Source organism: Salmo salar, chromosome ssa06, assembly GCF_905237065.1.
Source record: "Salmo salar chromosome ssa06, Ssal_v3.1, whole genome shotgun sequence".
In the NCBI taxonomy this organism is placed as follows: Eukaryota; Metazoa; Chordata; class Actinopteri; order Salmoniformes; family Salmonidae; genus Salmo; species Salmo salar.
This window is the reverse complement of record NC_059447.1, coordinates 9,338,505-9,366,135: the sequence shown is the minus strand read 5'-3', so window position 1 is coordinate 9,366,135 and position 27,631 is coordinate 9,338,505. Positions and strand designations below refer to the sequence as shown.

General features: G+C 49.1%; 1 protein-coding gene across 2 annotated transcripts in view; it reads right to left on the bottom strand.

Moving 5' to 3' along the window:
- The window catches only part of LOC106606222 (tubulin-specific chaperone D), a 120,368-nt gene that overhangs the window by 35,350 nt on the left and 57,387 nt on the right, over nt 1-27,631 (bottom strand). For both annotated transcript variants that reach the window (XR_006770116.1, XM_045719709.1), the window contains exons 19-22: nt 15,134-15,214; nt 14,528-14,601; nt 13,303-13,420; nt 12,713-12,773 (exon numbers count right to left, since the gene is read on the bottom strand). Coding sequence is in view for 1 of the 2 variants with exons in the window: in XM_045719709.1 (XP_045575665.1) it covers nt 12,713-12,773; nt 13,303-13,420; nt 14,528-14,601; nt 15,134-15,214 (334 nt within the window). In the remaining variant the exon portion in view is untranslated. The remainder of the gene's footprint in view (nt 1-12,712; nt 12,774-13,302; nt 13,421-14,527; nt 14,602-15,133; nt 15,215-27,631) is intronic.

The window sequence follows — 27,631 nt, the reverse complement described above, 5'->3', positions numbered from 1 at the left end:
GAGAGAGAGAGAGAGACAGACGGGGGGTAGTGAGAGAGAGAGAGAGAGAGACAGACGGGGGGTAGTGAGAGAGAGAGAGAGAGAGAGACGGGGGTAGTGGAGAGAGAGAGACAGACGGGGGTAGTGAGAGAGAGAGACAGACGGGGGTAGTGAGGAGAGAGAGAGAGAGAGACAGACGGGGGGTAGTGAGAGAGAGAGAGAGACAGACGGGGGTAGTGAGAGAGAGAGAGAGAGACAGACGGGGGGTAGTGAGAGAGAGAGAGAGAGACAGACGGGGGGTAGTGAGAGAGAGAGAGAGACAGACGGGGGGTAGTGAGAGAGAGAGAGAGACAGACGGGGGTAGTGGAGAGAGAGAGACAGACGGGGGGTAGTGAGGAGAGAGAGAGAGACAGACGGGGGTAGTGAGAGAGAGAGAGAGACAGACGGGGGTAGTGAGAGAGAGAGAGAGACAGACGGGGGTAGTGAGAGAGAGAGAGAGACAGACGGGGGGTAGTGAGAGAGAGAGAGACAGACGGGGGTAGTGAGAGAGAGAGAGACAGACGGGGGTAGTGAGAGAGAGAGAGAGACAGACGGGGGTAGTGAGAGAGAGAGAGAGACAGACGGGGGGTAGTGAGAGAGAGAGAGAGACAGACGGGGGTAGTGAGAGAGAGAGAGACAGACGGGGGTAGTGAGAGAGAGAGAGACAGAGCGGGGGTAGTGAGAGAGAGAGAGAGACAGACGGGGGGTAGTGAGAGAGAGAGAGAGACAGACGGGGGGTAGTGAGAGAGAGAGAGAACAGACGGGGGTAGTGAGAGAGAGAGAGACAGACGGGGGGTAGTGAGAGAGAGAGAGAGACAGGGGGTAGTGAGAGAGAGAGAGAGACAGACGGGGGGTAGTGAGAGAGAGAGAGAGACAGACGGGGGGTAGTGAGAGAGAGAGAGACAGACGGGGGGGTAGTGAGAGAGAGAGAGAGACAGACGGGGGGTAGTGAGAGAGAGAGAGACAGACGGGGGGTAGTGGAGAGAGAGAGAGACAGACGGGGGGTAGTGAGAGAGAGAGAGAGACAGACGGGGGGTAGTGAGAGAGAGAGAGAGAGACAGACGGGGGGTAGTGAGAGAGAGAGAGAGACAGACGGGGGTAGTGAGAGAGAGAGAGACAGACGGGGGGTAGTGGAGAGAGAGAGAGAGACAGACGGGGTAGTGAGAGAGAGAGAGACAGACGGGGGGTAGTGAGAGAGAGAGAGACAGACGGGGGTAGTGAGAGAGAGAGAGACAGACGGGGGGTAGTGAGAGAGAGAGAGAGACAGACGGGGGTAGTGAGAGAGAGAGAGAGACAGACGGGGGTAGTGAGAGAGAGAGAGAGACAGACGGGGGTAGTGAGAGAGAGAGAGAGACAGACGGGGGGTAGTGAGAGAGAGAGAGACAGACGGGGGTAGTGAGAGAGAGAGAAGACGGGGGTAGTGAGAGAGAGAGACAGACGGGGTAGTGAGAGAGAGAGAGAGACAGACGGGGGTAGTGAGAGAGAGAGAGACAGACGGGGGGTAGTGAGAGAGAGAGGAGACAGACGGGGGGGTAGTGAGAGAGAGAGAGACAGACGGGGGGTAGTGAGAGAGAGAGAGAGACAGACGGGGGGTAGTGAGAGAGAGAGAGACAGACGGGGGGTAGTGAGAGAGAGAGAGAGACAGACGGGGTAGTGAGAGAGAGAGAGAGAGACAGACGGGGGGTAGTGAGAGAGAGAGAGAGAGACAGACGGGGGGTAGTGAGAGAGAGAGAGACAGACGGGGGGTAGTGAGAGAGAGAGAGACAGACGGGGGGTAGTGAGAGAGAGAGAGAGACAGACGGGGGGTAGTGAGAGAGAGAGAGACAGACGGGGGGTAGTGAGAGAGAGAGAGACAGACGGGGGTAGTGAGAGAGAGAGAGACGGGGGTAGTGAGAGAGAGAGACAGACGGGGGGTAGTGAGAGAGAGAGAGAGAGACAGACGGGGGTAGTGAGAGAGAGAGAGAGACAGACGGGGGGTAGTGAGAGAGAGAGAGAGAGACAGACGGGGGGTAGTGAGAGAGAGAGAGACAGACGGGGGGTAGTGAGAGAGAGAGAGACAGACGGGGGGTAGTGAGAGAGAGAGAGAGACAGACGGGGGTAGTGAGAGAGAGAGAGAGACAGACGGGGGGTAGTGAGAGAGAGAGAGAGACAGACGAGGGGTAGTGAGAGAGAGAGACAGACGAGGGGTAGTGAGAGAGAGAGAGAGACAGACGGGGGGTAGTGAGAGAGAGAGAGAGAGAGAGACAGACGGGGGGTAGTGAGAGAGAGAGAGAGAGAGACAGACGGGGGGTAGTGAGAGAGAGAGAAACAGACGGGGGGTAGTGAGAGAGAGAGAGAAACAGACGGGGGGTAGTGAGAGAGAGAGAGAGAGACAGACGGGGGTAGTGAGAGAGAGAGAGAGAGACAGACGGGGGGTAGTAGAGAGAGAGAGAGACAGACGGGGGGTAGTGAGAGAGAGAGAGACAGACGGGGGGTAGTAGAGAGAGAGAGAGACAGACGGGGGGTAGTGAGAGAGAGAGAGAGACAGACGGGGGGTAGTGAGAGAGAGAGAGAGAGACAGACGGGGGGTAGTGAGAGAGAGAGAGAGAGACAGACGGGGGGTAGTGAGAGAGAGAGAGAGAGACAGACGGGGGGTAGTGAGAGAGAGAGAGACAGACGGGGGGGTAGTGAGAGAGAGAGAGAGACAGACGGGGGTAGTGAGAGAGAGAGAGAGACAGACGGGGGGTAGTGAGAGAGAGAGAGAGACAGACGGGGGGTAGTGAGAGAGAGAGAGAGACAGACGGGGGCAGTGAGAGAGAGAGAGAGACCGGGGGTAGTGAGAGAGAGAGAGACAGACGGGGGGTAGTGAGAGAGAGAGAGAGACAGACGGGGGTAGTGAGAGAGAGAGAGAGACAGACGGGGGGTAGTGGAGAGAGAGAGAGAGACAGACGGGGGGTAGTGAGAGAGAGAGAGAGACAGACGGGGGGGTAGTGAGAGAGAGAGAGACAGACGGGGGTAGTGAGAGAGAGAGAGAGACAGACGGGGGGTAGTGAGAGAGAGAGAGAGACAGACGGGGGGTAGTGAGAGAGAGAGAGAGACAGACGGGGGGTAGTGGAGAGAGAGAGACAGACGAGGGGGTAGTGAGAGAGAGAGAGAGACAGACGGGGGGAGTGAGAGAGAGAGAGAGAGAGAGACAGACGGGGGGTAGTGAGAGAGAGAGAGACAGACGGGGGGTAGTGAGAGAGAGAGAGACAGACGGGGGGTAGTGAGAGAGAGAGAGAAACAGACGGGGGTAGTGAGAGAGAGAGAGAGAGACGGGGGGTAGTGAGAGAGAGAGAGAGACAGACGGGGGGTAGTGAGAGAGAGAGAGACAGACGGGGGTAGTGAGAGAGAGAGAGACAGACGGGGGGTAGTGAGAGAGAGAGAGACAGACGGGGGGTAGTGAGAGAGAGAGAGAGACAGACGGGGGTAGTGAGAGAGAGAGAGAGACAGACGGGGGGTAGTGAGAGAGAGAGAGAGACAGACGGGGGGTAGTGAGAGAGAGAGAGAGACAGACGGGGGGTAGTGAGAGAGAGAGAGACAGACGGGGGGTAGTGAGAGAGAGAGAGACAGACGGGGGTAGTGAGAGAGAGAGAGACAGACGGGGGGTAGTGAGAGAGAGAGAGACAGACGGGGGGTAGTGAGAGAGAGAGAGACAGACGGGGGGTAGTGAGAGAGAGAGAGAGAGACGGGGGGTAGTGAGAGAGAGAGAGAGACAGACGGGGGTAGTAGAGAGAGAGAGAGACAGACGGGGGTAGTGAGAGAGAGAGAGAGACAGACGGGGGTAGTGAGAGAGAGAGAGAGACAGACGGGGGGTAGTGAGAGAGAGAGAGAGAGAGACAGACAGGGGGTAGTGGAGAGAGAGAGAGACAGACGGGGGGTAGTGAGAGAGAGAGAGAGACGGGGGGTAGTGAGAGAGAGAGAGACGGGGGTAGTGAGAGAGAGAGACAGACGGGGGTAGTGAGAGAGAGAGAGAGACAGACGGGGGGTAGTGAGAGAGAGAGAGAGACAGACGGGGGTAGTGAGAGAGAGAGAGACAGACGGGGGGTAGTAGAGAGAGAGAGAGAGACAGACGGGGGGTAGTGAGAGAGAGAGAGACAGACGGGGGTAGTGAGAGAGAGAGAGAGAGACAGACGAGGGGTAGTGAGAGAGAGAGAGAGACAGACGGGGGGTAGTGAGAGAGAGAGAGAGACAGACGGGGAGAGAGAGAGAGAGAGAGAGACAGACGGGGGGTAGTGAGAGAGAGAGAGAGAGAGACAGACGGGGGGTGAGTGAGAGAGAGAGAGAAACAGACGGGGGGGTAGTGAGAGAGAGAGAGAGAGACAGACGGGGGGTAGTGAGAGAGAGAGAGAGACAGACGGGGGGTAGTGAGAGAGAGAGAGAGACAGACGGGGGGTAGTGAGAGAGAGAGAGAGACAGACGGGGGGTAGTGAGAGAGAGAGAGAGACAGACGGGGGGTAGTGAGAGAGAGAGAGACAGACGGGGGGTAGTGAGAGAGAGAGAGAGACAGACGGGGGGTAGTGAGAGAGAGAGAGACAGACGGGGGGTAGTGAGAGAGAGAGAGAGACAGACGGGGGTAGTGAGAGAGAGAGAGAGAGACAGACGGGGGGTAGTGAGAGAGAGAGACAGACGGGGGGTAGTGAGAGAGAGAGAGACAGACGGGGGGTAGTGAGAGAGAGAGAGAGACAGACGGGGGGTAGTGAGAGAGAGAGAGAGACAGACGGGGGTAGTGAGAGAGAGAGAGAGACAGACGAGGGGTAGTGAGAGAGAGAGAGACAGACGAGGGGGTAGTGAGAGAGAGAGAGAGACAGACGGGGGTAGTGAGAGAAGAGAGAGAGAGACAGACGGGGGTAGTGAGAGAGAGAGAGAGAGACAGACGGGGGTAGTGAGAGAGAGAGAGAGACAGACGGGGGTAGTGAGAGAGAGAGAGACAGACGGGGGTAGTGAGAGAGAGAGAGAGAGAGACGGGGGGTAGTGAGAGAGAGAGAGAGACAGACGGGGGGTAGTGAGAGAGAGAGAGAGACAGACGAGGGGTAGTGAGAGAGAGAGAGACAGACGGGGGGTAGTGAGAGAGAGAGAGAGAGACAGACGGGGGTAGTGAGGAGAGAGAGAGAGACAGACGGGGGGTAGTGAGAGAGAGAGAGACAGACGGGGGTAGTGAGAGAGAGAGAGAGACAGACGGGGGGTAGTGAGAGAGAGAGAGAGACAGACGGGGGGTAGTGAGGAGAGAGAGAGACAGACGGGGGGTAGTGAGAGAGAGAGAGAGACAGACGGGGGTAGTGAGAGAGAGAGAGAGAGACAGACGGGGGGTAGTGGAGAGAGAGAGAGACAGACGGGGGGGTAGTGAGAGAGAGAGAGACAGACGGGGGGTAGTGAGAGAGAGAGAGAGAGACGGGGGGTAGTGAGAGAGAGAGAGAGAGACGGGGGGTAGTGAGAGAGAGAGAGAGCAGACGGGGGTAGTGAGAGAGAGAGAGAGACAGACGGGGGGTAGTGAGAGAGAGAGAGAGACAGACGGGGGGTAGTGAGAGAGAGAGAGAGAGAGACAGACGGGGGGTAGTGGGGAGAGAGAGAGAGAGACAGACAGGGGGTAGTGAGAGAGAGACAGACAGACGGGGGGAGTAGAGAGAGAGAGAGACAGACGGGGGGTAGTGAGAGAGAGAGAGAGACAGACGGGGGTAGTGAGAGAGAGAGAGAGACAGACGGGGGGTAGTGAGAGAGAGAGAGAGAGAGACAACGGGGGTAGTGAGAGAGAGAGAGAGAGAGACAGGGGTAGTGAGAGAGAGAGAGAGAGAGACAGACGGGGGTAGTGAGAGAGAGAGAGACAGACGGGGGGTAGTGAGAGAGAGAGAGACAGACGGGGGGTAGTGAGAGAGAGAGAGAGAGACGGGGGTAGTGAGAGAGAGAGACAGACGGGGGTAGTGAGAGAGAGAGAGAGAGAGACGGGGGTAGTGAGAGAGAGAGACGGGGGGTAGTGAGAGAGAGAGAGAGAGACGGGGGGTAGTGAGAGAGAGAGAGAGAGACGGGGGGTAGTGAGAGAGAGAGACGGGGGGTAGTGAGAGAGAGAGAGAGACAGAGGGGGGTAGTGAGAGAGAGAGAGAGAGAGACGGGGGTAGTGAGAGAGAGAGAGAGACGGGGGGTAGTGAGAGAGAGAGAGAGACAGACGGGGGGTAGTGAGAGAGAGAGAGAGCAGACGGGGGGTAGTGAGAGAGAGAGAGACAGACGGGGGGTAGTGAGAGAGAGAGAGAGACAGACGGGGGGTAGTGGAGAGAGAGAGAGAGACAGACGGGGGGGTAGAGAGAGAGAGAGAGACAGACGGGGGGTAGTGAGAGAGAGAGAGAGACAGACGGGGGGTAGTGAGAGAGAGAGAGAGAGACAGACGGGGGGTAGTGAGAGAGCGAGAGAGAGACGGGGGGTAGTGAGAGAGAGGAGAGAGAGAGAGACAGACGGGGGGTAGTCAGAGAGAGAAAGAGAGACAGACGGGGGGTAGTCAGAGAGAGAAAGAGAGACAGACGGGGGTAGTGAGAGAGATAGAGAGAGAGAGAGAGAGAGACGGGGGGGTAGTGAGAGAGAGAGAGAGACAGACAGGGGGGTAGTGAGAGAGAGAGAGAGAGAGAGATAGAGACAGACGGGGGGTAGTGAGAGAGAGAGAGAGACAGACAGGGGGGTAGTGAGAGAGAGACAGACAGACGGGGGGTAGAGAGAGAGAGAGAGACAGACGGGGGGTAGTGAGAGAGAGAGAGAGACAGACGGGGGTAGTGAGAGAGAGAGAGAGACAGACGGGGGTAGTGAGAGAGGGAGAGAGAGAGACGGGGGGTAGTGAGAGAGACAGACGGGGGGTAGTGAGAGAGACAGACGGGGGGGTAGTGAGAGAGACAGACGGGGGGTAGTGAGAGAGACAGACGGGGGGGTAGTAAGAGAGACAGACGGGGGGGTAGTAAGAGAGACAGACGGGGGGGTAGTGAGAGAGACAGACGGGGGGTAGTGAGAGAGACAGACGGGGGGTAGTGAGAGAGACAGACGGGGGGGGTAGAGAGAGAGAGAGAGAGACAGACGGGGGGTAGTGAGAGAGAGAGAGACAGACAGACGGGGGGGTAGTGAGAGAGAGAGAGACAGACCGGGGGTAGTGAGAGAGAGAGAGACAGACAGACGGGGGTAGTGAGAGAGAGAGAGACAGAGACGGGGGGTAGTGAGAGAGAGAGACAGACGGGGGGGTAGTGAGAGAGAGACAGACAGACGGGGGGGTAGTGAGAGAGAGACAGACAGACGGGGGGTAGAGAGAGAGAGAGACAGACGGGGGGGTAGTGAGAGAGAGAGAGACAGACGGGGGGGTAGTGAGAGAGAGAGACAGACGGGGGGGTAGTGAGAGAGAGAGACAGACGGGGGTAGTGAGAGAGAGAGACAGACGGGGGGGTAGTGAGAGAGAGAGACAGACGGGGGGGTAGTGAGAGAGAGCGACAGACGGGGGGGGTAGTGAGAGAGAGCGACAGACGGGGGGTAGTGAGTGAGAGCGACAGACGGGGGGTAGTGAGAGAGAGAGACAGACGGGGGGTAGTGAGAGAGAGAGACAGACGGGGGTAGTGAGAGAGAGAGACAGACGGGGGGTAGTGAGAGAGAGAGACAGACGGGGGTAGTGAGAGAGAGACAGACGGGGGGGTAGAGAGAGAGAGAGACAGACGGGGGGTAGAGAGAGAGAGAGAGAGACAGACGGGGGGTAGTGAGAGAGAGAGAGAGACAGACGGGGGGTAGTGAGAGAGAGAGAGAGAGACAGACGGGGGGGTAGTGAGAGAGAGAGAGAGACAGACGGGGGGTAGTGAGAGAGAGAGAGAGAGACAGACGGGGGGGTAGTGAGAGAGAGAGAGAGACAGACGGGGGGTAGTGAGAGAGAGAGAGAGAGACGGGGGGTAGTGAGAGAGAGAGAGAGAGAGAGAGACAGACGGGGGTAGTGAGAGAGAGAGAGAGAGAGAGACAGACGGGGGGTAGTGAGAGAGAGAGAGAGAGAGACAGACGGGGGGTAGTCAGAGAGAGAGAGAGAGAGAGAGAGAGAGAGACAGACGGGGGGTAGTGAGAGAGATAGAGAGAGACAGACGGGGGGTAGTGAGAGAGACAGACGGGGGGTAGTGAGAGAGAGACAGACGGGGGGGGTAGTGAGAGAGAGACAGACGGGGGGGGGTAGTGAGAGAGAGAGACAGACAGACGGGGGGTAGTGAGAGAGACAGACAGACGGGGGGTAGTGAAGAGAGAGAGAGAGAGAGCGGGGGTAGTGAGAGACAGAGAGACAGACGGGGGGTAGTAAAGAGAGAGAGAGAGAGAGAGACAGACGGGGGGTAGTGAGAGAGAGAGAGAGAGACAGACGGGGGTAGTGAGAGAGAGAGAGAGAGACAGACGGAGAGAGAGAGAGAGAGAGAGATAGAGACAGACGGGGGGGTAGTGAGAGAGAGAGAGAGAGACAGACAGGGGGTAGTGAGAGAGAGAGAGAGATAGAGAGAGACAGACGGGGGGTAGTGAGAGAGAGAGAGAGATAGAGAGAGACAGACGGGGGGTAGTGGAGAGAGAGAGAGATAGAGAGAGACAGACGGGGGGTGGAGAGAGAGAGAGAGAGAGACAGACGGGGGGTAGTGAGAGAGAGAGAGAGAGACAGACGGGGGGTAGTGAGAGAGAGAGAGAGAGACAGACGGGGGTAGTGAGAGAGAGAGAGAGAGACAGACGGGAGTGAGAGAGAGAGAGAGACAAGGAGAGAGAGAGACAGAGAGGAATAGAGACAGACGGGGGGTAGTGAGAGAGACAGACGGGGGGTAGTGAGAGAGACAGACGGGGGGGTAGTGAGAGAGACAGACGGGGGGGTAGTGAGAGAGACAGACGGGGGTAGTGAGAGAGACAGACGGGGGGTAGTGAGAGAGACAGACGGGGGGGGTAGTGAGAGAGACAGACGGAGGGGTAGTGAGAGAGACAGACGGGGGGTAGTGAGAGAGACAGACGGGGGGTAGTGAGAGAGACAGACGGGGGGTAGTGAGAGAGACAGACGGGGGGGTAGTGAGAGAGACAGACGGGGGGTAGTGAGAGAGACAGACGGGGGGTAGTGAGAGAGACAGACGGGGGGTAGTGAGAGAGACAGACGGGGGGTAGTGAGAGAGACAGACGGGGGGTAGTGAGAGAGACAGACGGGGGGTAGTGAGAGAGACAGACGGGGGGTAGTGAGAGAGACAGACGGGGGGGTAGTAAGAGAGACAGACGGGGGGTAGTGAGAGAGACAGACGGGGGTAGTGAGAGAGACAGACGGGGGGTAGTGAGAGAGACAGACGGGGGGTAGTGAGAGAGACAGACGGGGGCGTAGTGAGAGAGACAGACGGGGGCGTAGTGAGAGAGACAGACGGGGGGTAGTGAGAGAGAGAGAGACAGACGGGGGGAGTGAGAGAGAGACAGACAGACGGGGGGAGTGAGAGAGAGCAGACAGACGGGGGGGAGTAGAGAGAGAGACAGACGGGGGGGTAGTGAGAGAGAGACACAGACGGGGGGTAGTGGGAGAGAGACACAGACGGGGGGGTAGTGAGAGAGAGAGACAGACGGGGGGTAGTGAGAGAGAGAGACAGACGGGGGGTAGTGAGAGAGAGAGAGACAGACGGGGGGTAGTGAGAGAGAGAGACAGACGGGGGTAGTGAGAGAGAGAGACAGACGGGGGTAGTGAGAGAGAGAGACAGACGGGGGGGTAGTGAGAGAGAGAGACAGACGGGGGGTAGTGAGAGAGAGAGACAGACGGGGGGTAGTGAGAGAGAGAGACAGACGGGGGGTAGTGAGAGAGAGACAGACGGGGGGGTAGTGAGAGAGAGACAGACGGGGGGGGTAGTGAGAGAGAGACAGACGGGGGGGTAGTGAGAGAGACAGACAGACGGGGGGGTAGTGAGAGAGACAGACAGACGGGGGGGTAGTGAGAGAGACAGACAGACGGGGGGGGTAGTGAGAGAGACAGACGGGGGGTAGTGAGAGAGAGAGAGACAGACGGGAGGGTAGTGAGAGAGAGAGAGACAGACGGGGGGGGTAGTGAGAGAGAGAGACAGACGGGGGGGTAGTGAGAGAGAGAGACAGACGGGGGTAGTGAGAGAGAGAGAGACAGACGGGGGGTAGTGAGAGAGAGAGACACAGACGGGGGGGTAGTGAGAGAGAGAGAGAGAGACAGACGGGGGGGTAGTGAGAGAGAGAGAGAGAGAGACAGACGGGGGGTAGTGAGAGAGAGAGAGAGACAGACGGGGGGGTAGTGAGAGAGAGAGAGACAGACGGGGGTAGTGAGAGAGAGAGACAGACAGACGGGGGGTAGTGAGAGAGAGAGACAGACAGACGGGGGGGTAGTGAGAGAGAGACAGACAGGGGGGGGGTAGTGAGAGAGAGAGACAGACGGGGGGGGTAGTGAGAGAGAGAGACAGACGGGGGGTAGTGAGAGAGCGAGAGACAGACGGGGGGGTAGTGAGAGAGCGAGACAGACGGGGGGTAGAGAGAGAGAGAGACAGACGGGGGGTAGAGAGAGAGACAGACGGGGGGTAGTGAGAGAGAGAGAGAGAGACAGACGGGGGGTAGTGAGAGAGAGAGAGAGAGACAGACGGGGGGTGAGAGAGAGAGAGAGAGACAGACGGGGGGTAGTGAGAGAGAGAGAAGACGAGAGAGAGAGAGACAGACGGGGGGGTAGTGAGAGAGAGAGACAGACGGGGGGTAGTGAGAGAGAGAGACAGACGGGGGGGTAGTGAGAGAGAGAGACAGACGGGGGGGTAGTGAGAGAGAGAGACAGACGGGGGAGTAGTGAGAGAGAGAGACAGACGGGGGGTAGTGAGAGAGAGAGAGAGAGAGACAGACGGGGGGGTAGTGAGAGAGAGAGAGAGAGAGACAGACGGGGGGTAGTGGAGAGAGAGAGACAGACGGGGGGGTAGTGAGAGAGAGAGACAGACGGGGGGTAGTGAGAGAGAGAGACAGACGGGGGGTAGTGGAGAGAGAGAGACAGACGGGGGGGTAGTGAGAGAGAGAGAGACAGGGGGGTAGTGAGAGAGACAGACGGGGGGTAGTGAGAGAGAGAGAGACAGACGGGGGGGGTAGTGAGAGAGAGAGAGAGAGAGACAGACGGGGGGTAGTGAGAGAGAGAGAGAGACAGGGGGGTAGTGAGAGAGACAGACGGGGGGGGGTAGTGGAGAGAGAGACAGACGGGGGGTAGTAGAGAGAGAGAGAGAGAGAGACAGACGGGGGGGTAGTGAGAGAGAGAGAGAGAGAGACAGACGGGGGGTAGTGAGAGAGAGAGAGAGAGAGACGGGGGGTAGTGGAGAGAGAGAGAGACAGACAGACGGGGGGTAGTGAGAGAGAGAGAGAGACAGACGGGGGGTAGTGAGAGAGAGAGACAGACAGACGGGGGGTAGTGAGAGAGAGAGACAGACGGGGGGGTAGTGAGAGAGAGAGAGACAGACGGGGGTAGTGAGAGAGAGAGAGACAGACGGGGGGTAGTGAGAGAGAGAGACAGACGGGGGGTAGTGAGAGAGAGAGAGACAGACGGGGGGTAGTGAGAGAGAGAGACAGACGGGGGGTAGTGAGAGAGAGAGACAGACGGGGGGTAGTGAGAGAGAGAGACAGACGGGGGGTAGTGAGAGAGAGAGACAGACGGGGGGTAGTAAGAGAGAGAGAGAGACAGACGGGGGGGTAGTGAGAGAGAGACAGACGGGGGGTAGTGAGAGAGAGACAGACGGGGGGTAGTGAGAGAGAGAGACAGACGGGGGGTAGTGAGAGAGAGAGACAGACGGGGGGGTAGTGAGAGAGAGAGACAGACGGGGGGGTAGTGAGAGAGAGAGAGACAGACGGGGGGTAGTGAGAGAGAGAGACAGACGGGGGGTAGTGAGAGAGAGAGACAGACGGGGGGGTAGTGAGAGAGAGAGAGAGAGACAGACGGGGGGTAGTGAGAGACAGAGAGAGAGACAGACGGGGGGTAGTGAGAGACAGAGAGAGAGAGAGAGAGAGAGAGACGGGGGGTAGTGAGAGAGAGAGAGACAGACGGGGGGGTAGTGGAGAGAGACAGACGGGGGGTAGTGAGAGAGAGAGACAGACGGGGGGGTAGTGAGAGAGAGAGACAGACGGGGGGTAGTGAGAGAGAGAGACAGACGGGGGGTAGTAGAGAGAGAGAGAGAGAGAGAGACAGACGGGGGGATAGTGAGAGACAGAGAGAGAGACAGACGGGGGTAGTGAGAGACAGAGAGAGAGAGAGAGAGAGAGAGAGAGAGAGAGAGAGAGAGAGAGAGAGAGAGAGAGACAGACGGGGGTAGTGAGAGACAGAGAGAGAGAGAGAGAGACAGACGGGGGTAGTGAGAGAGAGAGAGAGAGAGAGAGAGACGGGGGGTAGTGAGAGACAGAGAGACAGACGGGGGGTAGTGAGAGACAGAGAGAGAGAGAGAGAGCGGGGGGTAGTGAGAGACAGAGAGACAGACGGGGGGTAGTGAGAGACAGAGAGCAGAGGGAGAGAGAGAGAGAGAGAGAGAGAGAGAGACAGACGGGGGGGTAGTGAGAGACAGAGAGAGAGAGAGAGACGGGGGGGTAGTGAGAGACAGAGAGAGAGAGAGAGAAGGGGGGTAGTGAGAGACAGAGGGAAAGAGAGAGAGAGAGAGAGAGAGAGAGAGAGAGAGAGAGAGAGAGCGTAGCAAGCGAGAAGTGAACTAACCCTCTGGTGAATGCTCTTGAGTCCATCCACACAGTCTGAAGAGATGAGCTCTGTCACCAGTCTACAATCCAGTACAATACAATGTTACTGTCCACAGCGATCAACAGTAACGTTCAACACCGCCAGATAGCACATATCTCACACACAGTTGGGTCTACAAGAGACAGACGGCCAATGACCTATGACTTTATAGGAGCCAAGGGCTTAAGTCAAAGCAGGAAGTCAAATCATGGGTCGATATGCAAAACAGAGAAAAACAAAGGAAACCCACACACTGCTCCTTATTAAAGCTCTACGTATGAGACCGATTCGTAAAGCTTATTAAAAAGCTTATTAAAAAGCTTATTAAAAAGCAGTGAATCTATCAAGAGCAGTGTGTGGGTTTCCTTACTTTTCCCTCATGTTATTCAACTGTTACCAGGCACCTGCAAAAAAAGATGGCTCAGACGTGCGAGTGCCTTTTCAATTCCGACACGCAAAACAAAAGCTGTCATTGCGGATGGATTTGACTAAATAACAACGTTTATGTGGTTTTCCTATAAGTACGGCCAATACTGTGATTGGCTGGTTGAGAGGTGAGGTTGCAGTACCTGTTGTTCTGATTGGCCAGCTTGTAGAGGGCGTGGCTGATCTCGGCAGATGCCAGAATGGCGCCATGGCGACTGTGTAGATCAATGCCCAGCGCTATGGGCAGCAGCTGAGGCATAACTGAAAACACAACCATCAAAATATAAAATGTCATTTTAACTCAATTATTGTATGTGTCTTTTTATTCTTTGCAGGGACACCTAACAGAACATAAACAGTCTGCACAGGGGTGTGTGTGGTTGATTTGTTTGAATATAACCTGAATGATTTGTGGCCTGGCTGGTCTACCTGTAATGCCACAGCCTCCGGCACACGTCTACGATATCACTACAGTTTCAAATCTGTCCGACTGCCCTTTGACCTCTCTCTGTGTGTTCTCTATGTGTTCATTATAAACACATAACTCATTCAGTAACAATTTGACAGATGTACAGACCCAGACACAACAACAGTGACTGTCACCCAGTCCATCCCACAGTAAGACACTGTGTTGTGTTACAGCAGGTAGGGAACAGTGACTGTCACCCAGTCCATCCCACAGTAAGACACTGTGTTGTGTTACAGCAGGTAGGGAACAGTGACTGTCACCCAGTCCATCCCACAGTAAGACACTGTGTTGTGTTACAGCAGGTAGGGAACAGTGACTGTCACCCAGTCCATCCCACAGTAAGACACTGTGTTGTGTTACAGCAGGTAGGGAACAGTGACTGTCACCCAGTCCATCCCACAGTAAGACACTGTGTTGTGTTACAGCAGGTAGGGAACAGTGACTGTCACCCAGTCCATCCCACAGTAAGACACTGTGTTGTGTTACAGCAGGTAGGGAACAGTGACTGTCACCCAGTCCATCCCACAGTAAGACACTGTGTTGTGTTACAGCAGGTAGGGAACAGTGACTGTCACCCAGTCCATCCCACAGTAAGACACTGTGTTGTGTTACAGCAGGTAGGGAACAGTGACTGTCACCCAGTCCATCCCACAGTAAGACACTGTGTTGTGTTACAGCAGGTGGGGAACAGTGACTGTCACCCAGTCCATCCCACAGTAAGACACTGTGTTGTGTTACAGCAGGTGGGGAACAGTGACTGTCACCCAGTCCATCCCACAGTAAGACACTGTGTTGTGTTACAGCAGGTGGGGAACAGTGACTGTCACCCAGTCCATCCCACAGTAAGACACTGTGATGTGTTACAGCAGGTAGGGAACAGGACCAATGACATAGCTCACCTGTTGTGGCCATATAATCAGGTGCTTGAGGCGTCAGATTATGCAAAGCCTTTGTCGCTAGCTGTCGAATCACCCTGCAACACAACAGATACACATGCAGAGGAGAATTACACTTCTCCATGACATACAACTCCTTCTACTCTAATAGGCTATACACAGTCCCAATGCTTTAATGGCAACAGGCTGGCATACAGACATCCCACTTGGGACAAACACATACGACAAATACTCATTTGAGGTGTGCTTGATTTAGCTTCTGGGACTATGCCATTGGTTTAGCTTCTGGGACTATTCCATTGGTTTAGCTTCTGGGACTATTCCATTGGTTTAGCTTCTGGGACTATTCCATTGGTTTAGCTTCTGGGACTATTCCATTGGTTTAGCTTCTGGGACTATTCCATTGGTTTAGCTTCTGGGACTATTCCATTGGTTTAGCTTCTGGGACTATTCCATTGGTTTAGCTTCTGGGACTATTCCATTGGTTTAGCTTCTGGGACTATTCCATTGGATCCATGGTAACGGGCAAACTAAATCAAGTACAGTATTTGAAAGTATTTGATCAAAGTCTAAAGGACATGGATGAGGACAGGAAAGGAAGGCCCTTACCCATCCCAGTGGTTGATCTTCATGGCTACCAAGTGGTCTATCATGGGCCTGGTGTATTCTGGGAAACTGGCGATGTAAACACTGAAGAGAACGAGGCAAGAGGTTATTACTATTTTACTACTACAGGTAATGTTATAACAACTACTTTACAGGTAATGTTATAACAACTACTACTACAGGTAATGTTATAACTACTACTACTACAGGTAATGTTACAACAAGCTGAACAACTACTACTACAGGTAATGTATTAACAGGGTGAACAACTACTACTACAGGTAATGTTATAACAACTACTACTACAGGTAATGTCATAACAACTACTACTGCAGGTAATGTCATAACAACTACTACTGCAGGTAATGTTATAACAACTACTACTACAGGTAATGTTACAACAAGGTGAACAACAACTACTACAGGTAATGTATTTACTACTACTACTACAGGTAATGTTATAACAACTACTACAACAGGTAATGTTATAACAACTACTACAGGTAATGTTATAACAAGGTGAACAACTACTACTACAGGTAATGTTATTACTACTACTACTACTACTACAGGTAATGTTATAACAACTACTACTACAGGTAATGTTATAACAACTACTACTACTGGTAATGTTATAACTACTACTACTGGTAATGTTATAACTACTACTACTACTACAGGTAATGTTATAACTACTACTACAGGTAATGTTATAACTACTACTACTACTACTACTACTACTACTACAGGTAATGTTATAACTACTACTACTACTACTACTACTACAGGTAATGTTATAACTACTACTGGTAATGTTATAACTACTACTACTGGTAATGGTATAACTACTACTACTACTGGTAATGTTATAACTACTACTACTACTGGTAATGTTATAACTACTACTACTGGTAATGTTATAACTACTACTACTACTGGTAATGTTATAACTACTACTACTACTGGTAATGTTATAACTACTACTACTGGTAATGTTATAACTACTACTACTGGTAATGTTATAACTACTACTACTGGTAATGTTATAACTACTACTACTACTGGTAATGTTATAACTACTACTACTACTGGTAATGTTATAACTACTACTACTACTGGTAATGTTATAACTACTACTACTACTGGTAATGTTATAACTACTACTACTACTGGTAATGTTATAACTACTACTACTACTGGTAATGTTATAACAACTACTACTACAGGTAATGTTATAACAACTACTACTACAGGTAATGTTATAACAACTACTACAGGTAATGTTATAACAACTACTACTACAGGTAATGTTATAACAACTACTAATACAGGTAATGTTATAACAACTACTAATACAGGTAATGTTATAGCGAGCCACAGCCTGTTCACCCCGCTATCATCCAGAAGTCGAGGTCAGTACAGGTGCATCAAAGCGAGAACCGAGAGACTGAAAAACAGCTTCTATCTCAAGGCCATCAGACTGTTAAACAGCCATCACTAACACTGAGTGGCTGCTGCCAACATACAGCCTCAAATCTCTAGCCTCTTTAATAATAAAAAATTGGATGTAATAAATGTATCACTAGTCACTTTAAACAATGCCACTTTATATCATGTTTACATACCCTACATTACTCATCTCATATGTATATACTGTACTCTATACCATCTACTGCATCTTGCCTATGCCGCACGGTCATCGCTCATCCATATATTTATATGTACATATTCTTAATCATTCCTTTACACTAGTGTGTATAAGGTAGTTGTTGTGAAATCGTTAGATTACTTGTTAGATATGACTGCATGGTCAGAAATAAGAGCGTCTGCTAAATGACGTGAATGTAACTAGAAGTACAAGCATTTTGCTACACTTGCATTAACTTCTGCAAACCATGTATATGTGACCAATAAAATGTGATTTAACTACCTACAGTACTGGACACAGCTAACTAACTAACTACCTACAGTACTGGACACAGCTAACTAACTACCTACAGTACTGGACACAGCTAACTAACTAACTACCTACAGTACTGGACACAGCTAACTAACTAACTACCTACAGTACTGGACACAGCTAACTAACTAACTACCTACAGTACTGGACACAGTTAACTAACTAACTACCTACAGTACTGGACACAGCTAACTAACTACCTACAGTACTGGACACAGCTAACTAACTAACTAAAGTACAGGACACAGCTAACTACAGTACTGGACACAGCTAACTAACTAACTACCTACAGTACTGGACACAGCTAATACCTACAGTACTGGACACAGCTAACTGACTAACTACAGTACAGGACACAGCTAACTAACTAACTACAGTACAGGACACAGCTAACTAACTAACTAACTACAGTGCTGGACACAGCTAACTAACTAACTACCTACAGTACTGGACACAGCTAACTAACTAACTACAGTACAGGACACAGCTAACTAACTAACTACAGTACAGGACACAGCTAACTAACTAACTAAAGTACAGGACACAGCTAACTACAGTACAGGACACAGCTAACTACAGTACAGGACACAGCTAACTAACTACATACAGTACAGGACACAGCTAACTAACTAACTAACTACAGTGCTGGACACAGCTAACTAACTACCTACAGTACTGGACACAGCTAACTAACTACCTACAGTACTGGACACAGCTAACTAACTAACTACAGTACTGGACACAGCTAACTAACTAACTACAGTACAGGACACAGCTAACTAACTAACTACCTACAGTACTGGACACAGCTAACTAACTAACTACAGTACAGGACACAGCTAACTAACTAACTACAGTACAGGACACAGCTAACTAACGAACTGAAGTACAGGACACAGCTAACTAACGAACTGAAGTACAGGACACAGCTAACTAACTACCTAAAGTACTGGACACAGCTAACTAACTAACTAACTACAGTACTGGACACAGCTAACTAACTAACTAACTACAGTACTGGACACAGCTAACTAACTACCTACAGTACTGGACACAGCTAACTAACTACCTACAGTACTGGACACAGCTAACTAACTAACTACCTACAGTACTGGACACAGCTAACTAACTAACTACCTACAGTACTGGACACAGCTAACTAACTACCTACAGTACTGGACACAGCTAATACCTACAGTACTGGACACAGCTAATACCTACAGTACTGGACACAGCTAACTAACTAACTACAGTACAGGACACAGCTAACTAACTAACTAACTAACTACAGTGCTGGACACAGCTAACTAACTAACTACCTACAGTACTGGACACAGCTAACTAACTAACTACAGTACAGGACACAGCTAACTAACTAAAGTACAGGACACAGCTAACTACAGTACAGGACACAGCTAACTAACTACATACAGTACAGGACACAGCTAACTAACTAACTAACTACAGTGCTGGACACAGCTAACTAACTACCTACAGTGCTGGACACAGCTAACTAACTACCTACAGTACTGGACACAGCTAACTAACTGCCTACAGTACTGGACACAGCTAACTAACTAACTACCTACAGTACTGGACACAGCTAACTAACTACCTACAGTACTGGACACAGCTAACTAACTACCTACAGTACTGGACACAGCTAACTAACTACCTACAGTACTGGACACAGCTAACTAACTACCTACAGTACTGGACACAGCTAACTAACTAACTACAGTACTGGACACAGCTAACTAACTAACTACCTACAGTACTGGACACAGCTAACTAACTACCTACAGTACTGGACACAGCTAACTAACTAACTACCTACAGTACTGGACACAGCTAACTAACTAACTACCTACAGTACTGGACACAGTTAACTAACTAACTACAGTACTGGACACAGCTAACTAACTAACTACCTACAGTACTGGACACAGCTAACTAACTACCTACAGTACTGGACACAGCTAACTAACTACCTACAGTACTGGACACAGCTAACTAACTAACTACAGTACTGGACACAGCTAACTAACTAACTACAGTACTGGACACAGCTAACTAACTAACTACAGTACTGGACACAGCTAACTAACTAACTAAAGTACAGGACACAGCTAACTACAGTACTGGACACAGCTAACTAACTAACTACCTACAGTACTGGACACAGCTAATACCTACAGTACTGGACACAGCTAACTAACTAACTACAGTACAGGACACAGCTAACTAACTAACTAACTACAGTGCTGGACACAGCTAACTAACTAACTACCTACAGTACTGGACACAGCTAACTAACTAACTACAGTACAGGACACAGCTAACTAACTAACTACAGTACAGGACACAGCTAACTAACTAACTAAAGTACAGGACACAGCTAACTACAGTACAGGACACAGCTAACTAACTACATATAGTACAGGACACAGCTAACTAACTAACTAACTACAGTGCTGGACACAGCTAACTAACTACCTACAGTACTGGACACAGCTAACTAACTACCTACAGTACTGGACACAGCTAACTAACTAACTACAGTACAGGACACAGCTAACTAACTAACTACCTACAGTACTGGACACAGCTAACTAACTAACTACCTACAGTACTGGACACAGCTAACTAACTAACTACAGTACAGGACACAGCTAACTAACTAACTACAGTACAGGACACAGCTAACTAACGAACTGAAGTACAGGACACAGCTAACTAACTACCTACAGTACTGGACACAGCTAACTAACTACCTACAGTACTGGACACAGCTAACTAACTAACTACCTACAGTACTGGACACAGCTAACTAACTAACTACCTACAGTACTGGACACAGCTAACTAACTAACTACCTACAGTACTGGACACAGCTAACTAACTAACTAACTACAGTACTGGACACAGCTAACTAACTAACTACAGTACTGGACACAGCTAACTAACTAACTACCTACAGTACTGGACACAGCTAACTAACTACAGTACTGGACACAGCTAACTAACTACCTACAGTACTGGACACAGCTAACTAACTAACTACAGTACAGGACACAGCTAACTAACTAACTAACTACAGTGCTGGACACAGCTAACTAACTAACTACCTACAGTACTGGACAGAGCTAACTAACTAACTACAGTACAGGACACAGCTAACTAACTAACTAACTACAGTGCTGGACACAGCTAACTAACTAACTACCTACAGTACTGGACAGAGCTAACTAACTAACTACCTACAGTACTGGACACAGCTAACCAACTAACTACAGTACAGGACACAGCTAACTAACTAACTACAGTACAGGACACAGCTAACTAACTAACTAAAGTACAGGACACAGCTAACTAACATACCTACAGTACAGGACACAGCTAACTAACTAACTAACTACAGTGCTGGACACAGCTAACTAACTAACTAACTACAGTGCTGGACACAGCTAACTAACGAACTACCACAGTACAGGACACAGCTAACTAACTACCTACAGTACTGGACACAGCTAACTAACTAACTACCTACAGTACTGGACACAGCTAACTAACTAACTACCTACAGTACAGGACACAGCTAACTAACTAACTACAGTACAGGACACAGCTAACTAACTAACTACAGTACAGGACACATCTAACTAACTAACTACAGTACAGGACACAGCTAACTAACTAACTACCTACAGTACAGGACACAGCTAACTAACTAACTACCTACAGTACAGGACACAGCTAACTAACTAACTACCTACAGTACTGGACACAGCTAACTAACTAACTACCTACAGTACTGGACACAGCTAACTAACTAACTACAGTACACAGCTAACTAACTAACTACAGTACAGGACACAGCTAACTAACTAACTACAGTACAGGACACAGCTAACTAACTAACTACAGTACTGGACACAGCTAACTACCTACCTACAGTACTGGACACAGCTAACTACCTACCTACAGTACTGGACACAGCTAACTACCTACCTACAGTACTGGACACAGCTAACTAACTACCTACCTACAGTACTGGACACAGCTAACTAACTACCTACCTACAGTACTGGACACAGCTAACTACCTACAGTACAGGACACAGCTAACTACCTACAGTACAGGACACAGCTAACTACCTACAGTACAGGACACAGCTAACTACCTACAGTACAGGACACAGCTAACTACCTACCTACAGTACTGGACACAGCTAACTAACTAACTACCGTACTGGACACAGCTAACTAACTAACTACCTACAGTACTGGACACAGCTAACTACCTACCTACAGTACTGGACACAGCTAACTAACTAACTAACTACAGTACTGGACACAGCTAACTACCTACAGTACACAGCTAACTAAATACCTACAGTACTGGACACAGCTAACTAACTACCTACCTACAGTACTGGACACAGCTAACTAACTACCTACCTACAGTACTGGACACAGCTAACTAACTAACTAACTACAGTACTGGACACAGCTAACTAACTAACTAACTACAGTACTGGACACAGCTAACTAACTAACTACAGTACTGGACACAGCTAACTACCTACAGTACAGGACACAGCTAACTACAGTACTGGACACAGCTAACTACAGTACAGGACACAGCTAACTAACTAACTACAGTACTGGACACAGCTAACTAACTAACTACAGTACTGGACACAGCTAACTAACTAACTACAGTACTGGACACAGCTAACTAACTAACTACAGTACTGGACACAGCTAACTAACTAACTACAGTACTGGACACAGCTAACTAACTAACTACAGTACTGGACACAGCTAACTAACTAACTACAGTACTGGACACAGCTAACTAACTAACTACAGTACTGGACACAGCTAACTAACTAACTACAGTACTGGACACAGCTAACTAACTAACTACAGTACTGGACACAGCTAACTAACTAACTACAGTACTGGACACAGCTAACTAACTAACTACAGTACAGGACACAGCTAACTAACTAACTACAGTACTGGACACAGCTAACTACCTACCTACAGTACTGGACACAGCTAACTACCTACCTACAGAACTGGACACAGCTAACTACCTACCTACAGTACTGGACACAGCTAACTACCTACCTACAGTACTGGACACAGCTAACTAACTACCTACCTACAGTACTGGACACAGCTAACTAACTACCTACCTACAGTACTGGACACAGCTAACTACCTACAGTACAGGACACAGCTAACTACCTACAGTACAGGACACAGCTAACTACCTACAGTACAGGACACAGCTAACTGCCTACAGTACAGGACACAGCTAACTACCTACCTACAGTACTGGACACAGCTAACTAACTAACTACCGTACTGGACACAGCTAACTAACTAACTACCTACAGTACTGGACACAGCTAACTAACTAACTACCTACAGTACTGGACACAGCTAACTAACTACAGTACAGGACACAGCTAACTAACTAACTAACTACAGTACTGGACACAGCTAACTACCTACAGTACACAGCTAACTAAATACCTACAGTACTGGACACAGCTAACTAACTACCTACCTACAGTACTGGACACAGCTAACTAACTACCTACCTACAGTACTGGACACAGCTAACTAACTAACTACCTACAGTACTGGACACAGCTAACTAACTAACTACAGTACTGGACACAGCTAACTAACTAACTACAGTACTGGACACAGCTAACTAACTAACTAACTACAGTACTGGACACAGCTAACTACCTACAGTACAGGACACAGCTAACTACCTACAGTACAGGACACAGCTAACTACCTACAGTACAGGACACAGCTAACTAACTAACTACAGTACTGGACACAGCTAACTAACTAACTACAGTACTGGACACAGCTAACTAACTAACTACAGTACTGGACACAGCTAACTAACTAACTACAGTACTGGACACAGCTAACTAACTAACTACAGTACTGGACACAGCTAACTAACTAACTACAGTACTGGACACAGCTAACTAACTAACTACAGTACTGGACACAGCTAACTAAATACCTACAGTACTGGACAAAGCTAACTAACTACCTACAGTACTGGACACAGCTAACTAACTAACTACCTACAGTACTGGACACAGCTAACTAACTAACTAAAGTCTGGACACAGCTAACTAACTAACTACAGTACAGGACACAGCTAACTAACTAACTACAGTACAGGACACAGCTAACTAACTAACTACAGTACAGGACACAGCTAACTACCTACCTACAGTACTGGACACAGCTAACTAACTACCTACAGTACTGGACACAGCTAACTACCTACCTACAGTACTGGACACAGCTAACTACCTACCTACAGTACTGGACACAGCTAACTAACTACCTACCTACAGTACTGGACACAGCTAACTAACTACCTACCTACAGTACTGGACACAGCTAACTAACTACCTACCTACAGTACTGGACACAGCTAACTACCTACAGTACAGGACACAGCTAACTACCTACAGTACAGGACACAGCTAACTACCTACAGTACAGGACACAGCTAACTACCTACAGTACAGGACACAGCTAACTACCTACAGTACAGGACACAGCTAAGTAACTACCTACAGTACAGGACACAGCTAAGTACCTACCTACAGTACTGGACACAGCTAACTAACTAACTAAAGTACAGGACACAGCTAACTACAGTACAGGACACAGCTAACTACAGTACAGGACACAGCTAACTAACTAACTACAGTACAGGACACAGCTAACTAACTACATACAGTACAGGACACAGCTAACTAACTAACTAACTACAGTGCTGGACACAGCTAACTAACTACCTACAGTACTGGACACAGCTAACTAACTAACTACAGTACTGGACACAGCTAACTAACTAACTACCTACAGTACTGGACACAGCTAACTAACTAACTACCTACAGTACTGGACACAGTTAACTAACTAACTACAGTACTGGACACAGCTAACTAACTAACTACCTACAGTACTGGACACAGCTAACTAACTAACTAACTACAGTACTGGACACAGCTAACTAACTACCTACAGTACTGGACACAGCTAACTAACTAACTACCTACAGTACTGGACACAGCTAACTAACTAACTACCTACAGTACTGGACACAGCTAACTAACTACCTACAGTACTGGACACAGCTAATACCTACAGTACTGGACACAGCTAATACCTACAGTACTGGACACAGCTAACTAACTAACTACAGTACAGGACACAGCTAACTAACTAACTAACTACAGTGCTGGACACAGCTAACTAACTAACTACCTACAGTACTGGACAGAGCTAACTAACTAACTACCTACAGTACTGGACACAGCTAACCAACTAACTACAGTACAGGACACAGCTAACTAACTAACTAACTACAGTGCTGGACACAGCTAACTAACTAACTACCTACAGTACTGGACAGAGCTAACTAACTAACTACCTACAGTACTGGACACAGCTAACCAACTAACTACAGTACAGGACACAGCTAACTAACTAACTACAGTACAGGACACAGCTAACTAACTAACTAAAGTACAGGACACAGCTAACTACAGTACAGGACACAGCTAACTAACTAACTAACTACAGTGCTGGACACAGCTAACTAACTAACTAACTACAGTGCTGGACACAGCTAACTAACGAACTGAAGTACAGGACACAGCTAACTAACTACCTACAGTACTGGACACAGCTAACTAACTAACTACCTACAGTACTGGACACAGCTAACTAACTAACTACCTACAGTACTGGACACAGCTAACTAACTAACTACCTACAGTACTGGACACAGCTAACTAACTAACTACCTACAGTACTGGACACAGCTAACTAACTAACTACCTACAGTACTGGACACAGCTAACTAACTAACTACCTACAGTACTGGACACAGCTAACTAACTAACTACCTACAGTACTGGACACAGCTAACTAACTACCTACAGTACAGGACACAGCTAACTAACTAACTACAGTACAGGACACAGCTAACTAACTAACTACAGTACAGGACACAGCTAACTAACTAACTACAGTACAGGACACATCTAACTAACTAACTACAGTACAGGACACAGCTAACTAACTAACTACCTACAGTACAGGACACAGCTAACTAACTAACTACCTACAGTACAGGACACAGCTAACTAACTAACTACCTACAGTACTGGACACAGCTAACTAACTAACTACCTACAGTACTGGACACAGCTAACTAACTAACTACAGTACACAGCTAACTAACTAACTACAGTACAGGACACAGCTAACTAACTAACTACAGTACAGGACACAGCTAACTAACTAACTACAGTACTGGACACAGCTAACTACCTACCTACAGTACTGGACACAGCTAACTACCTACCTACAGTACTGGACACAGCTAACTACCTACCTACAGTACTGGACACAGCTAACTAACTACCTACCTACAGTACTGGACACAGCTAACTAACTACCTACCTACAGTACTGGACACAGCTAACTAACTACCTACCTACAGTACTGGACACAGCTAACTACCTACAGTACAGGACACAGCTAACTACCTACAGTACAGGACACAGCTAACTACCTACAGTACAGGACACAGCTAACTACCTACAGTACAGGACACAGCTAACATAGACAAGCTAATTACGTACTGGACACGTAACTAACTACCTACAGTACTGGACACAGCTAACTACCTACCTACAGTACTGGACACAGCTAACTAACTAACTACCTACAGTACACAGCTAACTAAATACCTACAGTACTGGACACAGCTAACTAACTACCTACCTACAGTACTGGACACAGCTAACTAACTACCTACCTACAGTACTGGACACAGCTAACTAACTAACTAACTACAGTACTGGACACAGCTAACTAACTAACTAACTACAGTACTGGACACAGCTAACTAACTAACTACAGTACTGGACACAGCTAACTACCTACAGTACAGGACACAGCTAACTACAGTACTGGACACAGCTAACTACCTACAGTACAGGACACAGCTAACTAACTAACTACAGTACTGGACACAGCTAACTAACTAACTACAGTACTGGACACAGCTAACTAACTAACTACAGTACTGGACACAGCTAACTAACTAACTACAGTACTGGACACAGCTAACTAACTAACTACAGTACTGGACACAGCTAACTAACTAACTACAGTACTGGACACAGCTAACTAACTAACTACAGTACTGGACACAGCTAACTAACTAACTACAGTACTGGACACAGCTAACTAACTAACTACAGTACTGGACACAGCTAACTAACTAACTACAGTACTGGACACAGCTAACTAACTAACTACAGTACTGGACACAGCTAACTAACTAACTACAGTACAGGACACAGCTAACTAACTAACTACAGTACTGGACACAGCTAACTACCTACCTACAGTACTGGACACAGCTAACTACCTACCTACAGAACTGGACACAGCTAACTACCTACCTACAGTACTGGACACAGCTAACTACCTACCTACAGTACTGGACACAGCTAACTAACTACCTACCTACAGTACTGGACAGAGCTAACTAACTACCTACCTACAGTACTGGACACAGCTAACTACCTACAGTACAGGACACAGCTAACTACCTACAGTACAGGACACAGCTAACTACCTACAGTACAGGACACAGCTAACTGCCTACAGTACAGGACACAGCTAACTACCTACCTACAGTACTGGACACAGCTAACTAACTAACTACCGTACTGGACACAGCTAACTAACTAACTACCTACAGTACTGGACACAGCTAACTAACTAACTACCTACAGTACTGGACACAGCTAACTAACTACAGTACAGGACACAGCTAACTAACTAACTAACTACAGTACTGGACACAGCTAACTACCTACAGTACACAGCTAACTAAATACCTACAGTACTGGACACAGCTAACTAACTACCTACCTACAGTACTGGACACAGCTAACTAACTACCTACCTACAGTACTGGACACAGCTAACTAACTAACTACAGTACTGGACACAGCTAACTAACTAACTACAGTACTGGACACAGACTAACTAACTAACTACAGTACTGGACACAGCTAACTACCTACAGTACAGGACACAGCTAACTACCTACAGTACAGGACACAGCTAACTACCTACAGTACAGGACACAGCTAACTACCTACAGTACAGGACACAGCTAACTAACTAACTACAGTACTGGACACAGCTAACTAACTAACTACAGTACTGGACACAGCTAACTAACTAACTACAGTACTGGACACAGCTAACTAACTAACTACAGTACTGGACACAGCTAACTAACTAACTACAGTACTGGACACAGCTAACTAACTAACTACAGTACTGGACACAGCTAACTAACTAACTACAGTACTGGACACAGCTAACTAACTAACTACAGTACTGGACACAGCTAACTAACTAACTACAGTACTGGACACAGCTAACTAA